The sequence below is a fragment of the Natator depressus genome, chromosome 6, assembly GCF_965152275.1.
Source record: "Natator depressus isolate rNatDep1 chromosome 6, rNatDep2.hap1, whole genome shotgun sequence".
Lineage (NCBI taxonomy): Eukaryota > Metazoa > Chordata > Testudines > Cheloniidae > Natator > Natator depressus.
In genome coordinates, this window is record NC_134239.1 from 27,829,915 (window position 1) to 27,856,739 (window position 26,825).

At 42.0% G+C, this 26,825-nt stretch overlaps 1 protein-coding gene across 6 annotated transcripts in view; it reads right to left on the bottom strand.

Annotated features, from left to right (window-relative positions):
• Positions 1 to 26,825, bottom strand: part of OSBPL5 (oxysterol binding protein like 5) — a 218,839-nt gene that overhangs the window by 68,025 nt on the left and 123,989 nt on the right. For all 6 annotated transcript variants that reach the window (XM_074954865.1, XM_074954864.1, XM_074954866.1 and 3 more), the window contains one exon: positions 13,918 to 13,991. In XM_074954865.1, the coding sequence (XP_074810966.1) occupies positions 13,918 to 13,991 (74 nt within the window). The remainder of the gene's footprint in view (positions 1 to 13,917; positions 13,992 to 26,825) is intronic.

Here is a 26,825-nt window from a genome sequence, read left to right on the forward strand (position 1 = left end):
ATCACTACTGCCTCTCTGGGAGGTGGATTACCTATACCGACAGGAATATCCTTCCTCTCCACAAAGGTAGTGTCTACACTAAAGGGCTGCAGCAGCGCCTCTGTAGCATTTTAAGTATAGACAAGCCCTTTCTGTACCCATTAGCTACAGTAAAGAAACAAGAAGTCACAGTTGGTCATCAGGTTCTGGGAAATCCTCCTCAAATAGATATTTCTAAATAAAATATCAGACATTCTTTGTATCCTATGAACTGAACATTACAGGCTAAACTCACCCCTGGTGTTAGTGCAATGACATCAAATCACTGACACCAGTAATTACATTTGGTCCAGGAACTGCAGCTGGCTTCCGTGACTTTGCTTGGAGACAAATTCAGCAAAGAGATCAACATTCGTCCAGTGGTGAGCTGGAGCCGGTTCGCTAGAACCGGTTGTTAAATTTAGAAGCCCCTTTAGAACCGGTTGTTCCGCAAGGGACAACCGGTTCTAAAAGGGCTTCTAAATTTAACTGGCCAAAAGTGGCGCCTTAGGCGCTGACTCCATGGGTGCTCCAGCCCTGGCGCACCCAAGGGGAAAATTTGGTGGGGGGGGGGCGCGAGGAGGGCCACCCGCGCCACAGCAGGTAACCCGGGGTGGGGGAGCAGGGGAACCGCTCCCTGCCCCAGCTCACCTCCGCCATCCTCGGCCTGAGCAGGAAGCCGCGGCCTACTTCTCAGTCCTCCCTGGCTTCCCGCCGAACAGCTGATTCGCGGGAAGCCGGGGGGGGGGGGAGGAGGCGGAGAAGCAGAGCGGGGCGGTGCGTTCAGGGGAGGCGGCGGAGCAGAGGTGAGGTGAGCTGGGGCCGGGCGCGGGGCGGGGAGCTGCCGGTGGGTGCTCTGCACCCACCAAATTTTCCCCATGGGTGCTCCAGGGCTGGAGCACCCAGGGAGTTGGCGCCTCAGGCGCCACTTTTGATGTGATCAGTGGGGGGAGTGGCTGCTCCGGCTGCTCCCCCCCCCAGCTACGCTCCCCCGCCCCTAGCAGCCAGAAGGACCTGCTGGATGCTTCCTGGGAACTGCCCCAGGTTAGAACCGCCGGGACTCCCCACCTCGCCCCCCAGCAGGTGCCTCTGGCTCTTAGGGGTGGGGTGGGCATCCACTATGGTGGCCCATGAGACCCTCCTGCCCCGTTCTGGGGGCAGTCAGGGGACGGGGAGGGGGGTGGATGGGGCAGGGATCCTGGGGGGAGAGGGGGGCGGAGGTGGGCAACGACCCCCTCATGGGGTGAGGAGGGAACCCGTTGTTAAGATTTTGGCAGCTCATCACTGCATTCGCCCCAAATTATGTGACTCTAGCTCTAAGCTCCCTATCACCAGGAATTGTTGCCACAGCAGATCGTTATTTTCATGATTAAACCAGGGCTGAACACTTATGCCCACCCAGTGAACCTGGTCATGGCAACTGTCTGAGGTAAACTGACTAGGGGAGAGGTTTAAAAGGGCTAGCCACTGAAGTAACTTCAAATCCAGGATGTTTTTAAGAGGCAAGCACAAGGTTTCTGTTTATTTCAGAGACTGTACTTCCATCTCAATGCATGGGGGTGCCCCACCATAATTTAAAAAAAACAAAAACAAAATACTGTGTGGAGGAGAGAATGATATTGTTCCAAGTACTGGCGCGGAATCTTTAGGGGTTTGGTTAATATTCAGAGTACAGACAATTACATTTGTCTGAAGTCATCATCATCATCCAAGGACCAGCCACAACTGCCTGTCTTACGGAGGTGATTTTAAACTACGGATCAAGCTAAACTGGACTTGAAGCCTGGGGGGGATTCTTTTAAATGGTCTCAAGACAGTAGGCTATTTATTGGAGAAGTTCTTTATTGCAGGGTTCTGAAACGTCCATGTGTTTTTATCAAGTTTCACTGCACACTTTTTTAAAGAGTCTGTTGCCACCCCCACTCCTCCCTGATGCTTGTGTGCGTGCCACTGGCTGGATTTGCTTAATATATATTCTGAACAGTAACACAGAATCATAGAATCGGAAGGGATATCGAGAAGTCTTCTAGTCCAGTCCCCTGCACTCATGGCAGGACTAAGTATTACCTAAAGCATCCCTGACAGGTGTTTGTCTAACCCGCTCTTAAAAATCTCCAATGATGGAGATTCCACAATCTCCCTAGGTAATTTATTCCAGTGCCTAGCTACTCTGACAGTTAGGAAGTTTTTCCTAATGTCCAACCTAAACCACCCTTGCTGCAATTTAAGCCCATTGCTTCTTGTCCTGTCCTCAGATGTTAAAGAGAACAATTTTTCTCCCCCCTCCTTGTAACAATTTTTTAGGAACTTGAAAACTTATGTCCACCCTCAGTCTTTTCTTCCCTAGACTAAAAGAAATATTTTTTTGCTATCTTCCCTCATAGGCCATGTTTTCTAGACCTTCTTTCTTCTCTGGACTTTCTCCAATTTGTCCACATCTTTCTTGAAATGTGGTGCCCAGAACTGGACACAATACTCAAGCTGAGGCCTAATCAGTGAGGAGTAATGGGAACGGAGTTCACACCAACTTAATGACTGACAACAAGATCAAGTGCCAATCATCTTCCACCCTGTCAGATGGTAATCCTCTCACATGCTGCCTCACTTTCTGCAGGAGAAATTCTAGGCATTGGGGAAAAGAAAAAAACCCAATACAGCAATAGCTTTTAACATGCTGACATTTTCCAAACTGCTAGCTAAGTAAGGAGATTGGATTGCTCTCTATAAATACATCAGAGGGATAAATACCAGGGAGGAGGAAGAGTTATTTAAGTTAAGTGCTAGTGTGGACACAAAAACAAATAGATATAAACTGGCCATCAAAAAGTTTAGGCTCAAAAATAGGCAAACATTTCTGACCATCAGAGGAGTAAAGTTCTGGAAGGGCCCTCCAAGGGAAGCAGTGGGGGCAAAAAAACAACTGGCTTCAAGACTAAGCTTGATAAGTTTATGTAGGGGATGGTATGATGGAACCACCTATGAAAGCACGTGGCCTATCGGTGACTGGCACCAAAAATCCCAAATAGCTGGAGACAGAACACTAGATGGGGAGGACTGAGTTACTACAGAGAATTCTTTCCCAAGGATCTGCCTGGTGAGTCTTCCCCACATGCTCAGGGTCTAACTGATCACCACACTGGGGTCAGGAAGGAATTTTCCCCAAGCTCAGATTGGCAGAGATCCTGGGATTTTTTCACCTTCCTCTGAAGCATGGGTCACTTGTAGATTTAAACTAATGTAAATTGTGAATTCTCTGTAATTTGAAGTCTTTAAACCACGATTTGAGGACTTCAGTAACTCAGCCAGAGGTTGGGGTCTATTACAGGAGTCAGTGGGTGAGGTTCTATGGCCTACAATGTGCAGGGAGTTGGACCTTGTGATCATGATGGTTCCTTCTGCCCCTAAAGACTATGTGTAAGTGCTTAGGAGAACAAAGCCTTAGAGCCTTAAAATGCTATTTGTTCTGCAAGAGACTTGCTATTCTACAAGGTGACTTTCACTGAATAGCACTGGGTTCTTGTTAAAAAAAAAAACTAAAAAAGTACTTTCTCCAGGAAAAGTGGCATTTTAAGATTGCAGTACTATACACAGTAGCTCTCTCTATATTTGCAATCCCGAAGGTGTTGACGAACAATGTACATTTCGCTTAATGTTTAACTTAATTTGATTTCTTATTTATACATGAATCTGCCTTAATAACTTTGATTTAATTTCTTTATTTTTATTAGGTTTAGTGACTCCAGGGCCATTGCCTCTAGGATGACTAAAACACAGTAGCCTTTGTATCATCAAGAAATGCCAAGTATATTTAATAATGTCCTTCTATTATAATGCATTGCTCAGAGTGGAAGAAAAACCCTGGAGTAATTTGTCAGCACCTGAAATCTCAAGGCTACACTCTATTCCCTGGTCCATTGGAGTAAATCCAGAGCAACTCCACTGACATCTCTGGAATTATTCTGGGTTTACTCTGGCGAAAGAGAGAATTTGGCCCTCTGTCTCAGGAGCATGTAAAGAACATTAACCAAGGCTGTGGCTTCATACAACTGAGGTGCATGGAACCTTTATCCTTTTAAAAAAAAATAAAATAAAATCAATGACAGACCAGTGTCTTCTAAAGAGACAGGCAATTGCAATGTTTTATGTTTATTGGCCTCTAATTTACAAGGCCAGGAGCAAGTTCACCCAGCAAAAGCATTTCAAAAAGCATGCTCAGGCACATAGGAATAGGGGAAGGTTGCTCTTCTTGGTTCTTTAACCCCATCTGTCATTTCCAGGACCGACTGATGGCCTTGGTTGGATGATTTCTGGCTGTATTCTATCCACTCTGAGGCACACCCTTACACTTAATAAAGCCCCGTTCGCCTTGATCTCAGTAACTGTATCCTCAAGTTTGGGTAACAGTTAGCAGTTATCAGGAAATCCTCAATTTACTGCATAAAGTTCTTTTGTGCCCCTTTGACAAGACATTAGTGTTCTCACACTAGTGATCCTACTAATCCAGTGTCTGAATGAACCGAAATTTCACAAACTACAAATGCAAAATGTAACCTGTTGGGTGCAGGACAGCAGCCACTTAGCACACAGGATGTTGGATAACAATGAGAGACATGGTAGTAGTCACTTGATGATCACTGACAATCTGCTCGGCACTGTGGGTATATAGAGAGACAGTCTCTACTCACAGAACTTTACAAATCAGATTTAGATACAGACCTAATAGTTTAGAAACACCTAATAGAGCAATTCTCAAATTGTGGTCTGTGAAATAATGGCAGCCCACAAAGCACTGGGTGCTTTCCTCCTGGTTTTCATCTGAGAGAAAGAACTAGATGCGAGGGGACTTGTGAAGAGCAGCAGCAGCTGGTCAGGTTATTTTTTCCATGAAGGGATAAAATGCTCATCAGAAGGACGATGGCTAAACCTTCAGAAAGCACTTCCCAATATTTTCCCCATGTGTTTGCACGTGCTGTAGTTGCCAAAGGGCTCTTTTGCCATTGTAAATGGGGGGAGTGGGGGTGGTCCAAGAGACATGTCAAAAGTGACCTACACCATGAAACAGCTTGGGAACCCTTGATCTAACATCAGATGGAGGGTTTTACTTAGAAACAATATGGAATTGCCACGCCATCCTCAACAGCACTTAATCTGTGTTGTCTTCCATTTACCTTAGCTACTATTTTATACCAAGGCTATTTAAGGGCCTGATCCAGATACCACGGGAGTCAATGAAAAGACTCCCATTGACCTAAATGAGCTTTGGATCAGGCCCTTTGAAAGGAAGAACTGTCTCATGTTTATACCGGCCTAGGACTCAAGTCATCTGTGTTCCAGTGCCAGCCCTGCCATAACCTTCCTGTGTGACCTTGACAGGTCACTTAATTCATGTCTCAGCTTCCTAGTCTAACATACTTCATGGTGATGGTAAGGAAAAATTCACGAAAGAGAGAGAGACGACAGAAGTACTCAGATACTACAGTGCTGAGCACAATAGAAAAGCCGATAATAAAATAAAATAAATAAGATGAAGTGGCGGTAATATCTCAGAAAGATCACAAAAAGTTACAAATGTGTTCCACAATAACAGACCAAAGCACTAAATCTTACAATAATTTAGTTAAACACTTTGCCCCATTACACCAAAGTACTATAGCAATTATTATAAAGGAGGGTCACAGGTACTGGGTCATTCCTGTAGTGTCATTTCATTCTGGGGGATGGGTTGCACTTTTAGACATAAAAAGTTAATTTATTGTTAAGTACGGGCCTAAAACAACATTGAATTGTATTTCAGGCACTACTGAGAAGTTAGCTACCTTGGGATACTGAATCAGACTGAATTCTGAATAGAATTCTCAAGCAAAGAAATGCTTTCTGCTCTGCTTGGTGTAGCTTTGGTTTCCAGGTTGAGTTATCAAATTACTTGAGCATATCAAGAAAGCAGGCATTGAAGGGATGTTGGAGTTGGAAATATGTTTTGTCAAAACCTTATTCAAAATCCTTTAATTTTAGTAACTCTTCTGCCTCCCTCAGATACAGTAGAGTATGGAAGTATGATCACCCTTAACCATTACAGGATAGTGCTATTCTGGCTTAACATGAGTTTTTATTGTTTTTAATGGGAAATTATTTCCATTCAGCGAAGTGCTCAGGAATATTAATAGCTGGGTGATCTAGGTAATGTACTGGTGCTCTCTTGCTTTCCCCATATATGACTTCCTTTTCCCTTGGACACTAACAGCAAAATCCTAGCAAAATTGAAACTCAACGGCAAAAATTCTGTAGATTTTAATGGCACGAGGATTTCAGCTAAAGTGTTCACAATCACATATCACTGCTTCCACTATGCTTGCAGAGAATCCAGGTGTTCTTTCTACCACATGAATAGTTATCAGGAATGTCCATATTAACACTCAACACTTATTCTGCCCAGTTACTTTAGCGACTATTTTTATATTCATGATTTTTAACATTACTTTCTCCCACTTCATTGACTCCTCCCTCTCCCCTTCCTTTGCATAGCTTCACTAAGTCAACCTGTGTTTTTAATTGCTTCTAACAAGCCAGAGAAACATCCTAAACCACTTGGATTTCTTCTGTTTTCCATGCAGGCCTCCTGTTTGTCTGTGTTCTTGGTAACCCACAAGCCACCCTGATTTTTCTCCTCCACCCATCCCTTTTCTTCCCATTCTGACAACCTCCTTACTACTATTCCTGCAACTTCCCCTGCATTCAACACTACCAAAAATCTTCCTCCAGGTCTTCAGCTCCCTTCTGACTACTACAATCCCCTCCCCAATGGCTTGCCAGAGTCCAAGCAGACTACCCCTCCATATGTGCAGAATCAAGCAGCTCACCTTCCCAGAGGAACAGAGAAGCACTTAACACAGAACTCCACCTCAAAAACCTCCACTGGCTCTCCATTTATTTCAGGAGCCACTTAAAAATGGCTTTGCTTGCTTTCCGAATCTTCCATAAACTTGCGCCAGCCCACCTCACAGGCACAGTCTCTTCCTTCTTCTTGGTCCCTCTCCTTGCCTACCACCAGCTCAGTCTCTGCCCTCTAACTCAGTCTCACCACTCTTAGTATGAATGTTTTCTCCCCTACAACTTCTGCCATCTAGAGTCCTTCTTGCATCGTTCCACCTTAACTCACGTCTTTTCAAATTTCATCTGAAAACCAGTCTCCTTTCTTGCCCGAGTCTTAATCACCCCACATGCTATTTATTATTCAATTCAGCAGCGGTCATCATTCACTCCATGAGAAAGATGCTGTACTGAGACTGAAACTGGCAGAGGAGCCGCAGGACCGATTTAAGCACGGACTGATGGACACTGATGGCACCAGAGTGTGCCATTCTCTGCCTTGTGCTGATTGGCTGTTCACTCCAATCCTCTCCCTCACATTCTCAGCTCAGCCTTATTCCACACCTCCCCCTCCTCTCCTTTCCCCCTTATTTCAAATATCATCCCGTACCTTGGTTTTTTATTTAGCGACTCCCCTTTCCATTCAACCCCACCCCTAAATTTTTTTTTTTTAAATTGTGGCATTAACATGATGTTCTCATTACTCACTCTGCTTATGTGTTATACCCCCTTTCCCTTACACTGCCTCGCCCACTGAGACTGGAACATCTCTGAAGTAGGAACTCTCTGTTCCTCTGTGTTTGTACAGTATCTAGCACAAAGAGAGCGTGCCCCATGGCACTGCTGAAACACAAATAAGGCTACTAATGTACAAATGGAGGGGCATTGTATTCCAATTAGTTCAAATGAAAAAGCACTCCTGGATGACTGTTAATGTAACAGTTACAATGTGCATGTTGCATTAAAATGTCACACACTGTACAAGGTGGAATCTGAAGGAGTAAGTTATTTCCCTCTCCTGGACACGGAAATTTCATATGCATGAGTAAAGCACGTGGATGCTGGGGAGGAATAAAACTCAAGGGTTTCTTCCCATGTTTTGTCGTGTTTCATTCAGCTTTCAGCCCTTGAGACTTCACACCTGATTTATCTTGTCCAGGTATGTGAGAGCCCACAATGACTCGCATCACCGTGCCTCCTCCAATGGGAGCTGGCTTCCTAAATTGCTCATGTGACTGGATTGACTCACTGTCACCTTCTGTGGCAAAATGCTGATGAAAGAACAGCAGGAGAGAATATACTCAAATCTTGACGGTGGAAGCTATATTATATAGTACATATCAAATTGTGCACACATACTGCCCACTTTTGCGTGTGAACTATTGCAATAAAATGTCAACAAGAACTGTGTCCTGGCAAGAGCAATGTTTGGAATGCTTGGACTCTTCTCTTTTAAACGATGCTCAGTGAGCACAAAGAACGTTTTGTTCCCGGATCCCGCATCTATCAGATCTTTCTGCCAGCTGAGTCTGGTCTTGATTTCTTGGTTCACTGGGTAAGCGGCAAAAACTTTGTAAGTTGCCAGACTTGTGACTGATCTTTTATAACACTTTTAAGCATAAACGTGGCTTTAATTAACTCAGAAAGGTTAAAGGCACACTGCCACTTGGAACTCAAAAGACTGGTTTAAGACAATGTGGGATTTGTAGAGGCTCTATTAAAGCCAAGCTGATATATCATAACACACTCTATTGGTAATTGCGTCGTAATTAAAATAAAGCCAATGGAGGAGGCTTCTAGCAAAAGCTTCGACTCATCTTTCTGAATACAAATCAAGCAATGAAACCAATACAAAACAAACTCTAAACATACAAAAAACCCTCACTCCTGAGGAACTAAGCTTTCTAGCGTTGCTGCTAGCCCCTTTAATACATCATGGTACATATGACATCTGAACTCATGTCCTGTATTAATTGTAGCTGTAATTATGACACTCATGTGGTGACTTAACAAGAAACTAGCACTGAAATCCAACTTCAAGATTTTATGGTTAATCCCTTAGAATGAGCAACATTTTAGGTCTTTGCAAGCAAATCATGGGATCTCAACAGATTTCTGGGCACTAAGTAATAGTAACCCTGTGATCAAAGCAGCTGGAAGACAGGAAAGAGATTAATCACTTCGCTAAGGCACATATCACCTTGGTACCGATATTAAAGCACAATAACAGAGCTTGATGATGAAGAAAATAATGAGAGATCAGAGTCTGATGTTAGGCCCAAGTATGAAAGTTTGCATTTAGAGAAAGTTGAAACTTGGCGGTGGTTTCGCAGTACAGTCACTGCCAGTCATGAGCATTGCCAGTAGGATTGCGATGGTCCAGGATTGTCCTGGAGTCTCCTGGAATTAAAGATTATGTCACTTGATGAAACCTCCAGGAATACGTCCAACCAAAATTGGCAATCCTAATTGCCAGTGGACAGCAAAGCTAAAAGGCCCTAGGTGAAGATGGGAAATATGTTAAAAATGTTTCAAATAATTAGAATTAAGAGGAAGAAGATATCATGTAAAAAGAAAGTGGTACCTCTTGCTTTTCCTGCTCTTATTGTTTATAATAGAGCATAGAAGCCCCAGCTAAGACCAGGGCCCCATTGTGCTAAACATTGTACAAACACCTGGAAAGAAGCAGTTCCTCCTCCAAACAGCTCACTATCTAAACAGACAGGAAAACGAGTGGGAGAAATGTAGCGCAACCTCCATTTTACAGATGAGGAACTGAGACAATGAGCCCCAGTAACCCACTTGAGGTCACACAGGCCATCTGTGGCAGAGTTGGGAACCAAAGCCAGGCCTCCCAAGACCCAGTCAAGTGCCCTAACCACAAAGCCACCTTTCTTCTCCTTTGCAGGAGCCAGTGAAAAGGTCAACAAGCTTTGGAAAAGTACTTATGTCACAGTAACTAAGCTGGAGATGCACATATTTGTAATAAAGCCAGTTAAGCCTGCTGGTGCAAAATAAAACCCAGGAATTCACAGCCTCATAGTCTCTGACCAATATTAAGGTTTTTCCTAGCAGAGAGCTTAATAATGCTCCCTCTCCTGCACTGCCAGAATTGAGGTAGGGTGGGATGACTGCTTTAAATTACTCCAGTTCTTCACAACCGGTTTCATCCTTGACTCTGAATTCCCTTTGAGAAGCGTTGTGACAGAGAAGAAGGGGACTTAGTAGGTTGGTAATGAGACACAGACTTTCATGTCTAAATTAAAGTCATAGGAACAAAGCAAGCCCAGATCAGCAGTGGCTGAAAAGTATGACCATCTGACTGCTGATCACAGCCTATGTTAACGTGGTCTCAGGGCAGTTCCAAACAGACAGGTGTCCAAATCAGATTTGCGCTAACTGGCTGGCCAACTCAGAGAGGCCAAGGATTGGAGATGGAATCTAACTCCTAGAGAATGCATTTTTGCAACAACCCAGAGGCACAATTGTGGGGCAGCTGGAGAAGCTTGCTTGCCACAGTACCCGTTCCACTGGCCTGCCTACAGTGCTGTCAGGCTGGCACTTTTCACCAGCAGGGAATTCACTTTAAATAAAAGGAATTAACAGGCTCCTTTCTTGAGTTCCCATGCCGCAGCTGGGGTGTGCTCTGGCATAATCCCAATGCTGGTATACAGCAACAGCCCCTTTCTACACCACGTCCAACCCTTCTCTTTTATCCAGAAAGGCAGGCGAGCAGCTGCACCAATGTGGATGCCAGTCATTAATTCTCTGGCAGGCAACCTTTGTACAAACAGGCTGGTGGGCTGCTGCTAAGAGCTATTGTTTGAGACCCATTGTGACAGGGTCTCAAGACTTGTCGTAAACTGCTTTGAACAGGGTTTTAACCTCATCCCTAAACTTCCCCAGACATCCCGTTCATGCATTCAGCCCTTGGGAAGAGCGGAGGAAGGGATCTGAATGGCTGATGAGGACCGACACTTCAGGTGTGTATTTTATCATAATGGCAATGGTCAGAAAATATCAGCACACCTCACATCTACAAACCTGTTAGGTGTGCCACCTCTGACCAATAGGGTTGACCAAGGGATACGTTTGGCTAATTGTCTGTCTCTCTACTCCCATCACAACTCCCCACTATTTGTGTTTATCTAGTATAGTCACTGTAAATCCATGAAAATTACAATTTGGGTTCTTAAAAAAAAAAAAGTGTTTTCTTCTCTATTTATTGCTGATCCAAATAGGATCTAATTAAATAAGCTTTCTTTGACTCACCAAAGGTGGAAGCACTATTTTAAATTTAAATACTAAAAAAAAATGCCCATTCCCAGCTCTAGACACTCTGACAATTAAGAGCCACAATTCATTTGACACAGTTTCTAAACAACGCAACACAAACATCTTAATAATGGACATGGATGCAGTGTTGAATTCACACAGGAAAATGATAAAAAGACACACCATATCACCCGTGGGTGAACACTTTTCACAAAGCGATTGCTCTGTATCTGACCTGTCAGTCCTCATCCTCAAAGGAAACCTGACCAACAATTTCAAAAAAGACAAGCCTGGGAGCTAAAACTCATAACTTTGCTAGACACAAAAAATCATGAACTGAATAGAGAGACTAGATTTATTGCTTATTACAACAATCTATAACCCACCCCCATGACCCCCAGCTGCCTTTCCCCTCTCTGTCTAGAGGAACGTTAACAGACCACTTCACCTTTAATGGTCCCTTGAAATGTGTGTTAACTAGTTATGTTAATCAATCTGTTCCAACTTGTATTTAGCTGTGACACTCCGAGTACATTTCCCAAACCTGAAGAAAAGCTCTGTGTAAACTCAAAAGTCTCTCTCTCATCAACAAAAGTTGATCTAATAAAAGATATTACCTCACCCACCCTGTCTCTCTTAGTTTCCTGTTTCATTTCCTACCTAAATGATGTAAGCAGACTGACTGCCCATTACTAACTACATCTTTCCAGGTCTAGCATGTTCAATCACCAATTTCCAATACTGGGGATGAGCTGAGGCAGCCAGATTTTGATTTTCACAAACCCTCAACATCTAAGTTATAGGGGCCCGGATGCATGTCAAAGGAGCTCTCTCTGTGTTGGTGAAGGAATTCACCTGCCTACCTCCCAATGCAGGATCAGGGCCTTGGTTTGGCAAAAGCAGAACCAGGCCTGGGTCTGACCTAGGTTCCATGTCATCTCAGCCTCCAAAGCTGCAGGAATGGGCTGGATAAGGTTTTCGTTTTGCCTCATCTCTAATTATTAGGTGATAAATGCCCCTAACAGCGTATAGGAAAGAATAACCAATCAAAAGCCTGCCTGACGAGCAGCGAAAGCCCTTCCGGGTGTCTGAGTGCTCTGCAGCCTTCACCCCTTATCTAGACACATAAGTCAGAAAACAAGCTCTCAACCTCGAAACATACAGCAGGGCAATATTCAAATCCCTGAAACATCAATAAATGCATTTCAATGGGGGGAAAAGCACAAGAATGTAACTGAGAAATCAAATTATGATTTACATGCCATCCTGTTGCCCATTATGTGTAGGCCAGTCCCTTGACTAGCGTGAGTGGCCTAAACACGGACAAAAATAAGCTAAGCCTCCCCATCACTTTTCTAAATCGTAGGTTTCAGAGTAACAGCCGTGTTAGTCTGTATTCGCAAAAAGAAAAGGAGTACTTGTGGCACCTTAGAGACTAACCAATTTATTTGAGCATAAGCTTTCGTGATGCATCCGATGAAGTGAGCTGTAGCTCACGAAAGCTTATGCTCAAATAAATTGGTTAGTCTCTAAGGTGCCACAAGTACTCCTTTTCTTTTTTCTAAATCATGGGTTTAATATCAGAGTCTAGTTGAGTCTCCAAGATGACTGGGATTAAAGAGCGTTCAGATCGTAGCTATCAGGTGATGGTGGACAAATCACTCGACCTCTTTCTGGCACTGTCAAGCTATCTGGGAGCCTGGGTTCAAATTAGGAACTCAGCTGAAAAGCAGATATTGGACTGGATCTCAGCTTGTCTAGGTACAGCAATAGCCTATATACATGCACACAAAGCCATTTTGTACTAAGAAAGGTTACTGTCCCCGTGCTTTTCCAGAACAGCATCTCTCCCTACTGCTTCTTGATCAGGATTCCACTGTGGAAGTGTTTACAATCTTTTACCCACACTTATAAGGGAGTCATAAGTCCTGGACAAGCCAAATGCATTTAAAGATACATGAAAATGTGCTCTGTATCATAAGAAATCACTTCAACCTCCAGCTGTTTCCTTCGTGCTGTATTTCAATTTCAGATGAAAAACATTTTATAGCTTCATTTCTGACTATATTAAGTTAAAATTATTAAGAGGTTTCTGTTTCTACGTCTAGCTCTGCAAATTAAGTAGAGACTGCCCAAACAAAAATTCCATGTTCAAATTTCAAATCCAGATCCAGGTTCACAGGATGATCCCATAGCTACATTGAGTCAATCCTGACAGGCAGGATTTTTTAGGTTTGGATCCTGATTTTGAACTCTAAATTCAGGAGCGTTCAGATCCAGGTTTTCAGCTTCGCTTATTATACAGATGCAATGTTTTGATCTGGGATTTTGGCTCTTATTAATTATTTGTACTGCGCTAATGCCCAGAGGTTCCATTGTGGTGGATGCTGTACAACGTAATAAAAGTTTTAGGCTCTCCTCCCTGACCAGAAACACGGTTTCAGGGGATGCCTCTTAAATAGCAACCTTATAGTGATCATTATTAATATCTACATTATAGTAGCCCCTTTGCCCCTCCAAGACCCCAAACAATCATGGCCCTATTGGGCTAGGTGCTGTACAGACATACAAGAAGGCATTGATTCATCTGTATCCTTCTAAGCATGCTCTCTTTCATATCAGACGCACACACCTGCACACAGCATTACTGTATGTACTGCCAAAGATGCTCTCTGGAGGAGTTAAAAATGGAACAACTGATTAATAACCCACGCTGCGAAGAGATGCAAATGAGACTAAGAACAATCCCCACAATACCTTACTAATGGAGATTGGAGTCTGTGGAGTCTCATCCTTCAGCACTGACAGACTGTTTCCTTCCATGTCTTTTCCTGCAACAGAGCAGTATAAACAAGAAACTGAGAATTTCTGTGGAAAGTCATGGCTACTCCAAGCAATTACTCTAAAAAGACCACTGTTGACAGAGAGCAGGAGACATTGTCATAGGCAATAGACATAGCAGGCAGCTCCAGGAAGACAGTGCTGCTTTAAATAACCCAGTCCATATGCAAATTAATTTCTGAAAACACATTACAGATTTGCTGTAAGAGTTTCAAATAACAAAGAGCACTATTTAAAATGTTTGGTCTTTTCAATTGTTACTATTTAAAAACTGCATCCAAAAAAACACTAAAAAAAAATAAAAATGAGTGTTACGGTTGCAAAGTCAAGCACTCAGAGTAAGACATGCCAGAATTAAGGCTGCCTGCGCACTCTTAATTTGGACCCCTATTCATTATGATATGGTCTTTAACTATATGGTCACATACTATTTTCCCACTGGCCTTCTGCCTCATTTAGTGCACAAAATAACCCCCTGGTGACTTAATAAGAAGCTTTTCAATATTTTATTGTATCCTCCTTGCTCAACGCATGGCCCCACACCTAAATGTATTTGACAGTGTACATTCTTTTCAACAAACATTAACGTGAATTATAAAATCTTATAGAAAGAGAACTATATCTAAATGTAATTAAATAATAACAAAATAATAAAAGATTACAGGTTTTCTGGCATCAACTATTAAGTTCCCCTGACCAAGAGGTTATTGGATACAATAAGGAATATTAACAATAGTAGTTAGCATTTATGTAGGGCTTTATATTTTCAAAGCAGAGTACATATATTTCATACATGTTGAATATTTTAATGTTATAAAATATGTAATTCTATTCAGGACAATACACTGTCATTATCTACACAAATTCTGTATTTTTGGTAAATTGTAATAATGGCCTTACACTAAAGGAAAACTTATAACCCCTATTGAAAAACCCATTCTATTAGACTAGATTTTTATTTGTCTTGACACTATTCTTTCCCAAGTCCAAAGTAACTTTGTTTTCAAAATTATTAGTGGTTAGGGATTCACAATGCTTGATACAGTAAATAACCACTAAAACTGCTGGCCAAAAGACTCAGTGACAACGTATTACCACCAGAGGTGTTCGTAGAGAAATTTCCAAACGCTACCGCAGTGTAGACAAGTCTCAGAGACACACACAAAAAAAAAAAACACAGGGGGAAATCCTGGTGTAGCACGACTGAAGGCAAATGAGAGTTTTGCCACTAACTTCAATGGGACCAGAATTTCACTGAGAGCATTCAGTGCAGTGGACTGGAAGTCAGGACTTGAAGCTTGATTCTTGGCTCTGCCACAGATGTCCTGTGTGACTTTAGGGAAGTCTTATCACCTTCGTGCCTCAGTTCCTCCATCTGAGGAATGTGGATAGTTAATTCATGTTTAGGAATGCTCAGATACCATGGTGATGCAGAATCATAGAAATTGGACACGTAGTCCTATATATCGTACCACTAGTACCATTCCCAGCTTGGGCCAATGAAACAAGTGAGATGTATTAAATAACTGTACAACTGAATCAAGTACAAACTTGGCATGTCAGTAAGAAGTCAAGTCTTAAAAATATATCTAACAGCCATTTAAGAAGCCAAATGCAATGAGAAAAGCAGGCAGGCAGAAACTTGTGGAGGAAATTAAGTTTCTTATGACATTTTTTCTGTTAAATTTTCAGCATAAAATGGGTGGGAGAACAATCTGTTTGATTGGCTGGGCTGTATTCATAAACAAATAATCAGAGTTGTGACTGTCAAGTAGATAGGATTTCACTGGTCAGAATTGTTGAGGTTCTGTATAGAAAACTGCCAATTACAGTCACTGATCAGCAATTCAGAGCCTTGTCACTTTAGTTAATAGTATAAATGCTTCTCAGAATTATTTAATAATTGCAAAAATGCACTCTGGACTCAGGATAATGCTGAACTGAATGCCTTCAGCTTCCAGCATCATGGTTACGTGCCTCTGTGATTTCAGACACAAGTCCCTACGCTCCTCCAGCTGCGCAGTGCAGAAGCATTGGCCTAAGAAAGCAAATGCCTCCAGAAAAAAGAAAGAGAGGATAGGGGAGGGGGATTTATCTCCATTTTATACATGGGAAACTGAGACACAGGGAGGTTAAGTGACTTACCCCAGGAAACTAATGTCACAGCCAGGAACTGAACACAGATCTCAGACTACCAATATAATTCCTTAGCCATAAATTCATCCTTCCTCTTAACAATCCTCTTTTCCCTTCAGAAAAGGAGGCCAGAATAGCCACTTCATTCTCTGATGGACCCAGCTGCCTTCGTGCTTCATTTGTCATGTGTACCACTTCCCTGTCCTATGCCTTTGAGTTCAATATGCTACCATGGAGCATACTACATCATGCATAATACCACAGATCACAAGAATGCACTCAATTCAAACATAGGCATCAGACAAGGCTGAAGTTGGGTCCTTATTCACAGTTCCTTAGTTGTGGTACTAACGCCTTATTCATAGGTCCCAGCTCCTTATTCAAAGGCAGTGTCTTGCCGTGTCATATTTAGTCAGGCATGCAATTCTACACCTGCATGCAAAATGGCATCCTCCACACAGCATGACCTCACACATACGCTGCGTGCGAGGTCACGTTGTGTGGAGGATACCATTTTGTCCATGTGATGGGATGCTGGATTGAGTTGTTCTGTGGGCAAAGCTGGTCCTGGGGCATGCAATGCATGCCTTACATATAGTGACTACACACCACTGAACAAAGGCCAAAGTTGTTTTAAAATAGAGCACTGCAAGATTAAGTTGTTAGAAATTAGTGATTGTGATAAAAATTTAAGTTACTAATTAATTATATATTAAATAATCACATAAGGAGCTGGGTTTTGACTGGCTGTACATGACAAATTAGGTCTCAGGTCACCTCAGGTGACATCCCTGCAACCATCAGACTGTTCTAAAGGAGCTAGGACATTCCATTTTCTGACCTTACAGGAGTGTTGATACTTGGGCCTACAAATTTATCCTAATTGTAAACTCAATTGTAAAAAGTATAGGAAAGTTCACAACATGCTAACATTTGTTACTGCAGGTTAGTGTAACAGAAAATCAAGTTGGTTTCGATAACGAGTGTTATAAACAGGCATAAGAGAACCAGACGGAAAGATTAGAGGAGTCCAAACAAAAAGGTCATATTGATATAATTCAAGGATTATGCTGAAATCATACTTGGGAAAAAGCAGACGATGTTAAACCAGAAATTAATGAACCAATTTTGGTTCGTCAGATACTAGGCCTAATTGGTAGACTAAATAATGAGGGGAATGAGCCATTCCATCTATCCTTCCCTCTGTGGGTCCTAAAAGAAAGATTTTGGGAAAAAAACAGAGAACAGATGGAAGCTAGTAGAATGAGCTTCACCCTCATGGCTGCTACCACTACTATTTCCTGGAACCCTGCGCCTTTGTCATCCTCTTGTAATAACAGACTGTTGACAATCCTAGCTCCAGCCCATCTCAACTAACTTCTCTTTTCCCCAAAAGGACAGTTATTGCCATCTTTGATACCATTTAAGACCGTGGTTCTCAACCAGGGGTACACAGAAGTCTTCCAGAGAGTACATCAACTCATCTAGATACTTGCCTAGTTTTACAACAGGCTAGTGAAGTAAGTACAAACTAAAACTTTATACAGACGACTTGTTTCTATTGCTCTATATATTAGACACTGAAATGTAAGTACTATATTTATATTCCAATTGATTTATTTTATAATTATATGGTAGTAATGAGAAAGTCCGCAATTTTTCAGTAATAGTGTGCTATGGCACTTGTGTCTTTTTATGTGTGATTTTGTAAGCAAGTATGTTTAGGGTACACAAGACAAATCAGACTCCTAAAAGGGGCACGGTAGTCTGGAAAAGTTGGGAGCCACTGATCTAAGAGACTGTCAAAGAAGGGCATTTTTCTTCTAAAATGGAAGGGCCCTCCCATTTACCCTCGTCCAACTTTATCCCCCAACACTTGTCCCTCATTCCCACCTACTCTTCCACACCAGTCACCTTCATAGAAAGCACGTGCTTGTGTAGGGTTTTTTTGTTTTAAAAGTCATTTCAGAGCCTTCTGAATACTCTGCTGTATTTCCCAAAAATAATAATAATAAAAAAAACCTTTGACAGAGGCAGATTGGGTTGGTGCCTGGGATAGCGCTCGGATTAGAGGACCACAACATACCCTGGGAGCCACACAGTTCCTGTGACACAGAAGTTATTTTACAAATAGTTAGCGCCTCTCTGCACATGTACAGTGTAATCCACTTGGTGAGTGAGCCTTCTCAGGCACCTAAGTTGAGAAGAAACTCTTTCAAACAACATTCTAATTTGATTCCCCCAAAGGGCTGGTGGGTGCCATGCACTCTTTTGAGGGTAACTCTTGAACACTGGAGATACTGGTGCAATGAGCTGAACCTTGGTTTGATCACTTTTTGCGCACAAATAAACATTGCCAGAATGGGTCAACTTTAAGAAAAGTGGTTGCGCTGCCCCTCTTCCCCCCCCCGCCACAACACCAGGCGTATTTTGGGAAACTTGTGGTCAAATGACCCCAAAGTCAAATCCCTAACAGAGCCCCATGACCAATTCAAGTAACCATGCAGACTTTAGAGCACTTAGAGTTGAGCTTTAAATAGAAAACAGGTCTTAACCTTAACAACAGAGCTATAGCTGTGCTACAATTAGATCCATAATTTAAGAGTACTCTTGGATTCCTTGCTGACGCTAAATTCTCACATAGCAGCAGCTACAAGTCATGCTTTCTTGCCATCTCCAGTTGGCTAGGAGACTCAATCCCATCTCCATGGGCAATGACCCGGCCTCAATTATTCATTCCTTTGTCACCTCTCAGCTGGATTATAGCCACATCATAAACTTGGGCACGAAGTCTTCAACATTTGGGAAGCTCCAGCTAGTAAGAGAACACTGCAGGGCATCGCCTCAGCAACGCAGCTCCACAAACAGATCACATCTATCCTCTGCTCTCTGCAGTTGCTTCCCATAGAATTTCTAAGCAATTTAAAGATCTTGGTCCTTATCTTCAAGGTGCTCGATGGCCTGGGTTCAGGCTATCTAGAAGATTTCCTAAGATGTGGAACAAAGACTGTGGTCAACAGCTCTGCTCCTCAAGCACAATGTAACTCTCTACAATATGAGTAAAGCTTGTGCATGCAGTAGGCAGAACTTCAAGGGGGGCTGTTTTCAGACTGTGGAATGAACTCTACCAGGAACTCAGGGCAATCACAAACTTCACCACCTTCTATTCCAGGGGTCAGCAACCTCTGGCACCCCGCCTGTCAAGGTAAAGCCAGTGGCGGGTTGGGCCGGTTTATCTGGAGCATCCGCAGGCACAGAGCCCCACAGCTCCCACTGGCCACGTTTTGCTGTTCCTGGCCAATGGGAGCTGTGGGAAGCACCGCGGGCCGAGGGACGTGCTAGCCTCTACTTCCTACAGCTCCCATTGGCTGGGAACAGTGAACTGCGGCCAGTGGGAGCTGCGGAGCTCCATGCCTGCAGACACTCCAGATAAACAAACCGGCCCGGCCTGCCAGCGGCTTTACCCTGACTGGTCTGGTGCCAAAGATTGCCAACCCCGTTCTACTCCAAGTGCAAGGCTCATTTCTTTGACTTCGCCTTCTCTAACACATACATAATAGCAACATGCATGTTTGAATAATAAACAAACCTAAAACCATGCAAAAACAAGACAATCCACCGCATTTGTTTCTATCCCCGGGGGTGGGGGAGGATGAGAAAACAAACACCGAAAGGCAGATGTCTAGTCATGTTGCTTAATATGCTACTTCAAGGTACTCAAATACTGCAGCAATCAATGTGCTATAACAATCTCTCTACAGAATTGATAGAATATATTTTAACCGAGTACTGTATGACATGTTGATTAAAAAGTGAGCGCTATACAATATCAATAAAGCAAATGTTAAATGGAATAAAACATGGCTAACTGACCAGTCTCAAAAAGTTAGTTGTCAATGGGGAGTCATCTCTAAATGGCGGTGTTTCTGGTGGGCTCTGCAGGGATCAGTACTAGGCCCAACACTCGTTCATATTTTCACCAACAATCAGAAAGTAAATATAAAAATCACTCCTAATAAAGTTTGTGGATGACATAAAAATTGGCAGAATGGCAAATGATGAGGACAAAACAGTCCTACAGAGAGATCTGGATTCAAGCAAAATCCATTTAAATTCATCTAGAAACAAGGAATACTGGCCATATCTATCAGATAGGGGCTGTGTCCTGGAAAACAGTGACTCTGAAAAGGATTTAAGAGTCACAGAATCAGAAAAGTAAAGCTGGAAGGAACTTTGAGAGGCTATTTAGTCCAGCCCCCCTGTTCCGAGGCTGAATCAAGTATATCTAGACCTTCCCTGACAAGTGTTCACCCAACCTGTTCTTAATCTCCAATGACAAGGATTCCTTAACCTATTCCAGTGCTTAACATCCTTGTAGTTAGAAAGTTTTTCCTAATATTAACCTAAATCTCCCTTGCTGTAGATTAAACCCATCACTTCTTGTCCTACGTTCCTTGGACATGGAGAACAATCAATTACCATCCTCCTTATAACAGCCTTAACATATTTGAAGACTTATCAGATTCCCCCTCAGTCTTCTTTTCTCAAGACAAAACGTGCCCAGTTTTTGTAACCTTTCCTCAGAGGTCAGGTTTTCTAAACCTTTTAGCATTTTTGTTGCTGTCCTCTGGACTTTATCCAATTTGATCTATGTTTTTCTTAAAGCCTGGTGCCCAGAACAGGACACAGTACTCCGCTGAGGCTGTCCAGTGCTGAGTAGAGCATGACTGTTACCTCCTGGTTTTACATACAACACTCCTGTTAGTATGCCCCAGAATGCTATTAGCCTTTTTCACCACTGCACTACATTGTTGGCTCATATTCATTGCATGATCCATTACAACCCTTATGTCCTTTTCAGCAGTACTACTGCTTACACAGTTATTCCCCATTTAGCATTGGATTTTTCCTTCCCAAGTGAAGTTCTTTGCACTTGTCTTTATTGAAGTTAAATTTGTTGATTTCATGCCAATTATCCAATTTGTCAAGATCATTTTGAATTCTAATCCTGCCCTCCTAAGTGCTTTCAACCCCTTCCATCTTGGTGTCGTCCACAAACTTCATAAGCAAACTCTCCATTCTATTGTCAACTTTATCAATGACTCGGCTAAATCACTGAATGCGAGCTCCCAATATGATCCTTGGATGTATAAATAGGAGTAAGGAATAAGAGTAGGGAGATGATTTTACCTCTGATTATGGCATTGGTGAAACCAGTATTAGAATACAGTATCCAGTTCTGGTGTCCACATTTAAAAAAGGATGTTGAAAAATTGGAGGGGGCACAGAAAAGAGACAAAAATGATTAAAGGACTGTAGAAAATGCCTTACAGTACGAGTTAAAGAGCTCAATGAGTTTAGCTTATCCAAAAGAAGACTGAGATGTGGCTTAATTATGGTGTAAATACCTCAACTCTGACAAAATATTGGGTCGTAACATGCTCTTTTAATCCAGCAGAGAAAAAGAACCAATGGCTAGAAGCTGAAGGCAGACAAATTCAAATTAGAAAGATGTGTGCCTCATTTAACAGTGAGGGTGATCAACCATTAGAACAAACTACCAAGGGAAATGGTGGATTCTCCATCCCTTGATGTCTTCAAATCAAGAGTGGGTGCCACCCTAGAAGATACATTTTAGTCAAACACAAATTATTGCTGAGCTCAGTGCAGGGTAAATCGGGATGAAATTCTATGGTGTTATACAGGTCAGACTAGATGATCTAATGGTCTCCACTGACCTGAAAAATCTCTAACTTTATGAAACCCTGTTACTGGCCTGGCTACACACCCCCTTTTATCAAAGTTTCCATTCTATGAAGATGTTTGGTGCTATGGTTGTGTCAGGATTACAGACTATAAAAATCTCCGTATGGGGAGGCAGGCAGCACCTAGTTATGCAGCAATTCAATGCAGAAATTAATGAAGAAACATCCCTTCTGTGCAAAACAGGGTCTTACACAAGCCCTTAGATATGCTTAAATATAAGTATCACTAGTGATCAGTACTAACAGCAGCAACAATGGCTCAATTAATTAAAATATTTTAATTTAATAAATAGCAACTTCTTTACTTATTTTACAATTTCAGAGTCACAGTAAACAAGGACAACGCATTAGGTCAATTGAGAATGTCATTTCATTAAGAGTATTTCTTATGTATTACACTTGCAGTTAAGTCTGATCACAGAAACATTCAAATATTTGACCCTCTGATTTACATCAGAGATTTCTGTGCATGATCTCAAGTAAGTTGAAAGAAAACAAGATACATCACAAACTAGTAACTCCTGTATCTTTTCAAATACCATTCACTGATCAGAGAAAAATGAAATGCTCTACTTCAAAAAAATCCTTCCTCTGCAGCTTTTTTCCAAGTAAACTGAATATAGCATTAACATTTAAAGTAATGTTTCAAAATACTGATTAGTTCAATAAGCCATCAAATTATTTGCATGAAACAGAGTCTTTTGAAGCCAAGATGTTGTCCTTATAGCTACAGAGTTGTCAAAACAACATACCACACTGGGAACCATTTTGCATGTTCCCACAAACACGGTCAAACTGAGGGCTGGCATTTCTCTGGTGGAATTTTGGAATGAACACAAAGAAGGTGAAGATATTCTAGCCACAGAGAGAGTTTTCCAAATTCCACTGAAGTGTACCAAGCCACATTGCTGCTGTACGAGTCTCACAGCTCAACTAGCTGCTTCAACTGACTATAGTATAAAGGCATAAGTAATTTGCAAGCACCATTTTCTATTTTAGAACCATCAGAAACCACTCAGAGCAGTAGTATGAACTGAGCTAGGCCTTGTATGTTTGCAGACAGTTAATAAATATGATTATTGGGAGCCAGCTGTGTCCAAACAGGGTCTTCATATTATTTTTGTTGTGAAAGGACCAAATGAAGAAACACTAATACATGTTTTTGTATCTGTAGTTTACTCATGTTTCCTGTTCTTCATTCACGTAACAGCAAACCACAGATCCTATAGATTTCATTTGTAACTATCCTAATTTCTGTGAAAACATGACAACTGTATTTTGCAACCAAGTAGCTGAATATGGCTTTTTATTATTGATTTTATTTACATACCTATTGTACATTTACTAACAAAGAAAACTCAAATCAACATTGGTGTAATGTGTGTGTCAGACCAAAATTAAAAGGTTCACCTCTGCGAGTGGCATATCCTCATCTCTTCATAATGAAAGAACTCTTGCAGGGAAGCGTCATTTGGGGTGACCCAATATATATTTTGTCACAGCCAGCCAGTCAAAACCAAGCTCCTTATTCAAGGCCTCTTTACAACACTAAAGTGAAGGGGGGTGGGGGGAGAGGGAGGGGTTGCATTTGGCAGCATATTATGCTGGAACATAGCGTCAAGTCAGTCCCCAATCCAAATGAAATCTCCAAATCCTGTGCCTCCTGACTTCACTGATGCCTTTGTGAACCACAGTTGGGTTGGCCCCCTACCACACACAGATTTTTGGGTAATTTATGCTCAGTCTACCATAGCTTGGAGAGCTTCCGGTGAAGTTTCCACATACCCCTGTCCAACCCTGCAGACAGGGTACTCCAAAACCTCACACCCTCAGCTCATACAGAGAAAAGCCACAGTCTGGTAGCCCATTGCAGTACAGTGCCCAGCCCAACTGTGCTATCATGGCTGGTGGGAGAGGGGGAGGGAAGGGAGAGTACACAGAGATCAACCATGCGAATGGGAGCCTAAACTCTCAGTGATCCCTTGCCCTTGGTACCTTTGCTGGCACTTTCCTCCCCACATCCCTACAGTCCTCCCAGGCTAGGTGGAAGTTAGAATGCACTCACACATCTATGCAGTTGCTATACTTAGCTCATTTGTTCTCTTCCATGCAATGGGTCTTTTACACAGGAAGACAACATATGGTCCATGAGTCCAATTAAACTTAATGGCAGTCATAAGCCTCAACTGCTATTCGCCCCATGGGCATTTATAAACAATCTAATTCACACTTTCCCCCTGTGTCTCGTTACCTAAATAAAGTCTCTACACCTAGCTGGTATACATACTAGGAAATTGGATTGTAGGGATTTGTTTCACTAGGTAACTCATATGGTTAAAGGGATCTCAGGTATATCTGTGATTCAAGTTGCCCCTCTCCCATAGCGCTATGCAGTCTGGAATTCTCCCACAGCTGAATATGTTCCTCTTGTTCACCCTACTAAATAACATTTATCAGCATGTATCAAATGCTTCTATGTGTCAGCATCTAGGTTATATTGCATCCTTATGCTCTTCATTAATTGCACAGAACTTCACACAGGAAGATATCAGTTTTTCAGGTAACTTTAACAAACTATCTCAAGCAGGCTTCTTGTGACACTGCAGAGAGACAGAAAGCCCTTCTTTTGATGGCAGAGGCAAAGGATCTTTGGAAGTTTCCCAGTATCAAACACAAAAAGTGAAAAAAGCAGCAGACCCCAAAAGATAAAACCCCCTCCACAGCAGAAAGCACATTATCACCCCAGAAAAAGAAAAATAAGCAAATACATAAAAGAAGCCAAACGCTTACCAGCTTTTAAAAAAGCAGCAGTTCCTTCCCCGCAAACCACAAAATGACTATATTAGAGCTACAACTCATTCCCTCACAGATTTAAAGGGCTAGCTACTAAGACAGACAGCATGCTGGGAAAGGCTCCTATAAAAGGATAAAGCAAAAGCTCTGAGCTCAGCAATAGGTCCAGAAAGATGAATGGCTCTTATTGAGAGAGTAGTGAAATCACACTTTTCTGAGTGCTAAAAACATCCTGGAGAAAGCCTGTCATAATATAGCCTTGTGGTTATATACTACATGTTATGCATTTGAGTTGATACTTTCTGTCTGTTCTGCTATATAGTTGTAATAAATATCCTGACCCTTTCTGGAAAAGTAGCAGTTTTTTGTTTTTTTTTACTTAAGGCTTACTACCATGTCTTGACCCACAGGTTCAATTTACTTCTCCCTTAGTAAGTAAGTGACAATCTAATAAGCATGACTGATAACTGCTAGGGTCACTTTCTCTTCACGTGAAGCTAAATAAGTGGGGGATAAGGAGCGCACTGATTAGCGTAATACAATAGGAGAATTACGGTTTCACAATCTTTCTGGTATAGCATATAAATAACTACAGAGCAAAACATAGGCTATAATAACTAACAAGACAGTATGGAGCAAAACCTGCACTGATGCCCAGCTAGAGTGATCACAATGAATTAAAATTGCATGAAGTAGATGTCAGGCTGAAATTTAGTTGTGTGTATGGATCTTGGGCCAGATTTACAAAGGTATTTAGGAACCAAAAGATGCACATAGGCACCTGGGATTTACAAAAGCACCTAAGCAGGTTAGGCGCTTAACTCCCATTAAAAGTCAATAGATATTAAGCACCTAACCTCCTTAGGTATCTAGGCATTTCTTAGAGTATCTTTAGGCTCCTTACAGAAGTTTTTGTAAGGCCCTCATCCTTGTTCAGCAACTCACGTAGGCATAAATGGCTTGTCTCCAAGGAGACTCGCTTTAAGTTGTACAAAGTTCATTCTGTAGGTAATGCTGCTTCCACATTTCTGACTGTGGTAGCAGTGCCGGTACTAATCCTCTTGTTCCTTTGTAACTAATAATTCAAAGTGCTCATTGGTGGTGGTTTGATGCCTGTCTCATATTTAAAGTCTGAAAAGCATTCAGGGGCTGTTAAAAAAAAAAATCTCTATACCAAGTCTTGTTTTCTCTGATTCTGCAGGAGGAATTCTTAGTGGTTTGGAGTGGGAGTTCTCTTAGCCTGTAATTGAGAGGGTGGGCAGGTGTGAATCTATCAGAAAGAGCTTTTCATCCAAGTGTTTGTCAGGTGTTTTTGTTAAATAGGTGTTCATCAAATTAAAGAAAAAAACTCAGGGTTTTCATCAGCCAGACTAAAAATCCCTTTCTCAATTACTAACCTTTCATTGTTGCTTGTGACGTCATTATCCCACTAGCTCTCCAGTCCCCTCCAAAGTTCTCTGGCAAAGAGAGAACTGATTTTTTTTTATATGAAGTATTTTCAAGCCTTCTTTATACATAACAAAGAAGTTAAAAAGGGCTTCCCCACTCCCTTCACCTTAAAGGGAGCTTTGGATGCATTCACTTGAAAGGTGCAAGGTTTTTAAATTTTTCCCTTAGTTTTCTTTTTATGAGGACTTATTTAGCTAACACTCAAACTTTAGCTATAACTGATACTATACACAGCAATACACTTCCACTGTAAACAGAGTCTGTGTTTTCTGGAGGAAAGTGTTACCCAGAGTGCTGGAAATACCAGGGGACTATACTTATATGAACCTTTGGCCCTTTACACCTGCAGGTATGTGCTCTTAGGCAGGTGCCCATAGCATCTGAGATGTGGATCTCCAACACTGGGGAGACCTGTATGTGCCAGCTCTGATTTCAAGAGAGAACATCCAGCTGAAGTGTAGCCAATTAAAAATAAATGGTTAAAAGTGCTACTCCCCCTTCCAAATTCTGTGGTCTTCCAACCACATCCTACTTTCTTCTAAAAATGGTTTCTCTTCCTTATTGCTATGTGGTGGAAAAAAACATAAACAAGGGAAAATAATGAAACTCATTCTTCAGTTTGTGTACCTTCTGTAAACAGAGAAATATATCTTTCTCTAAATTCTTTCAGCTACAACAATC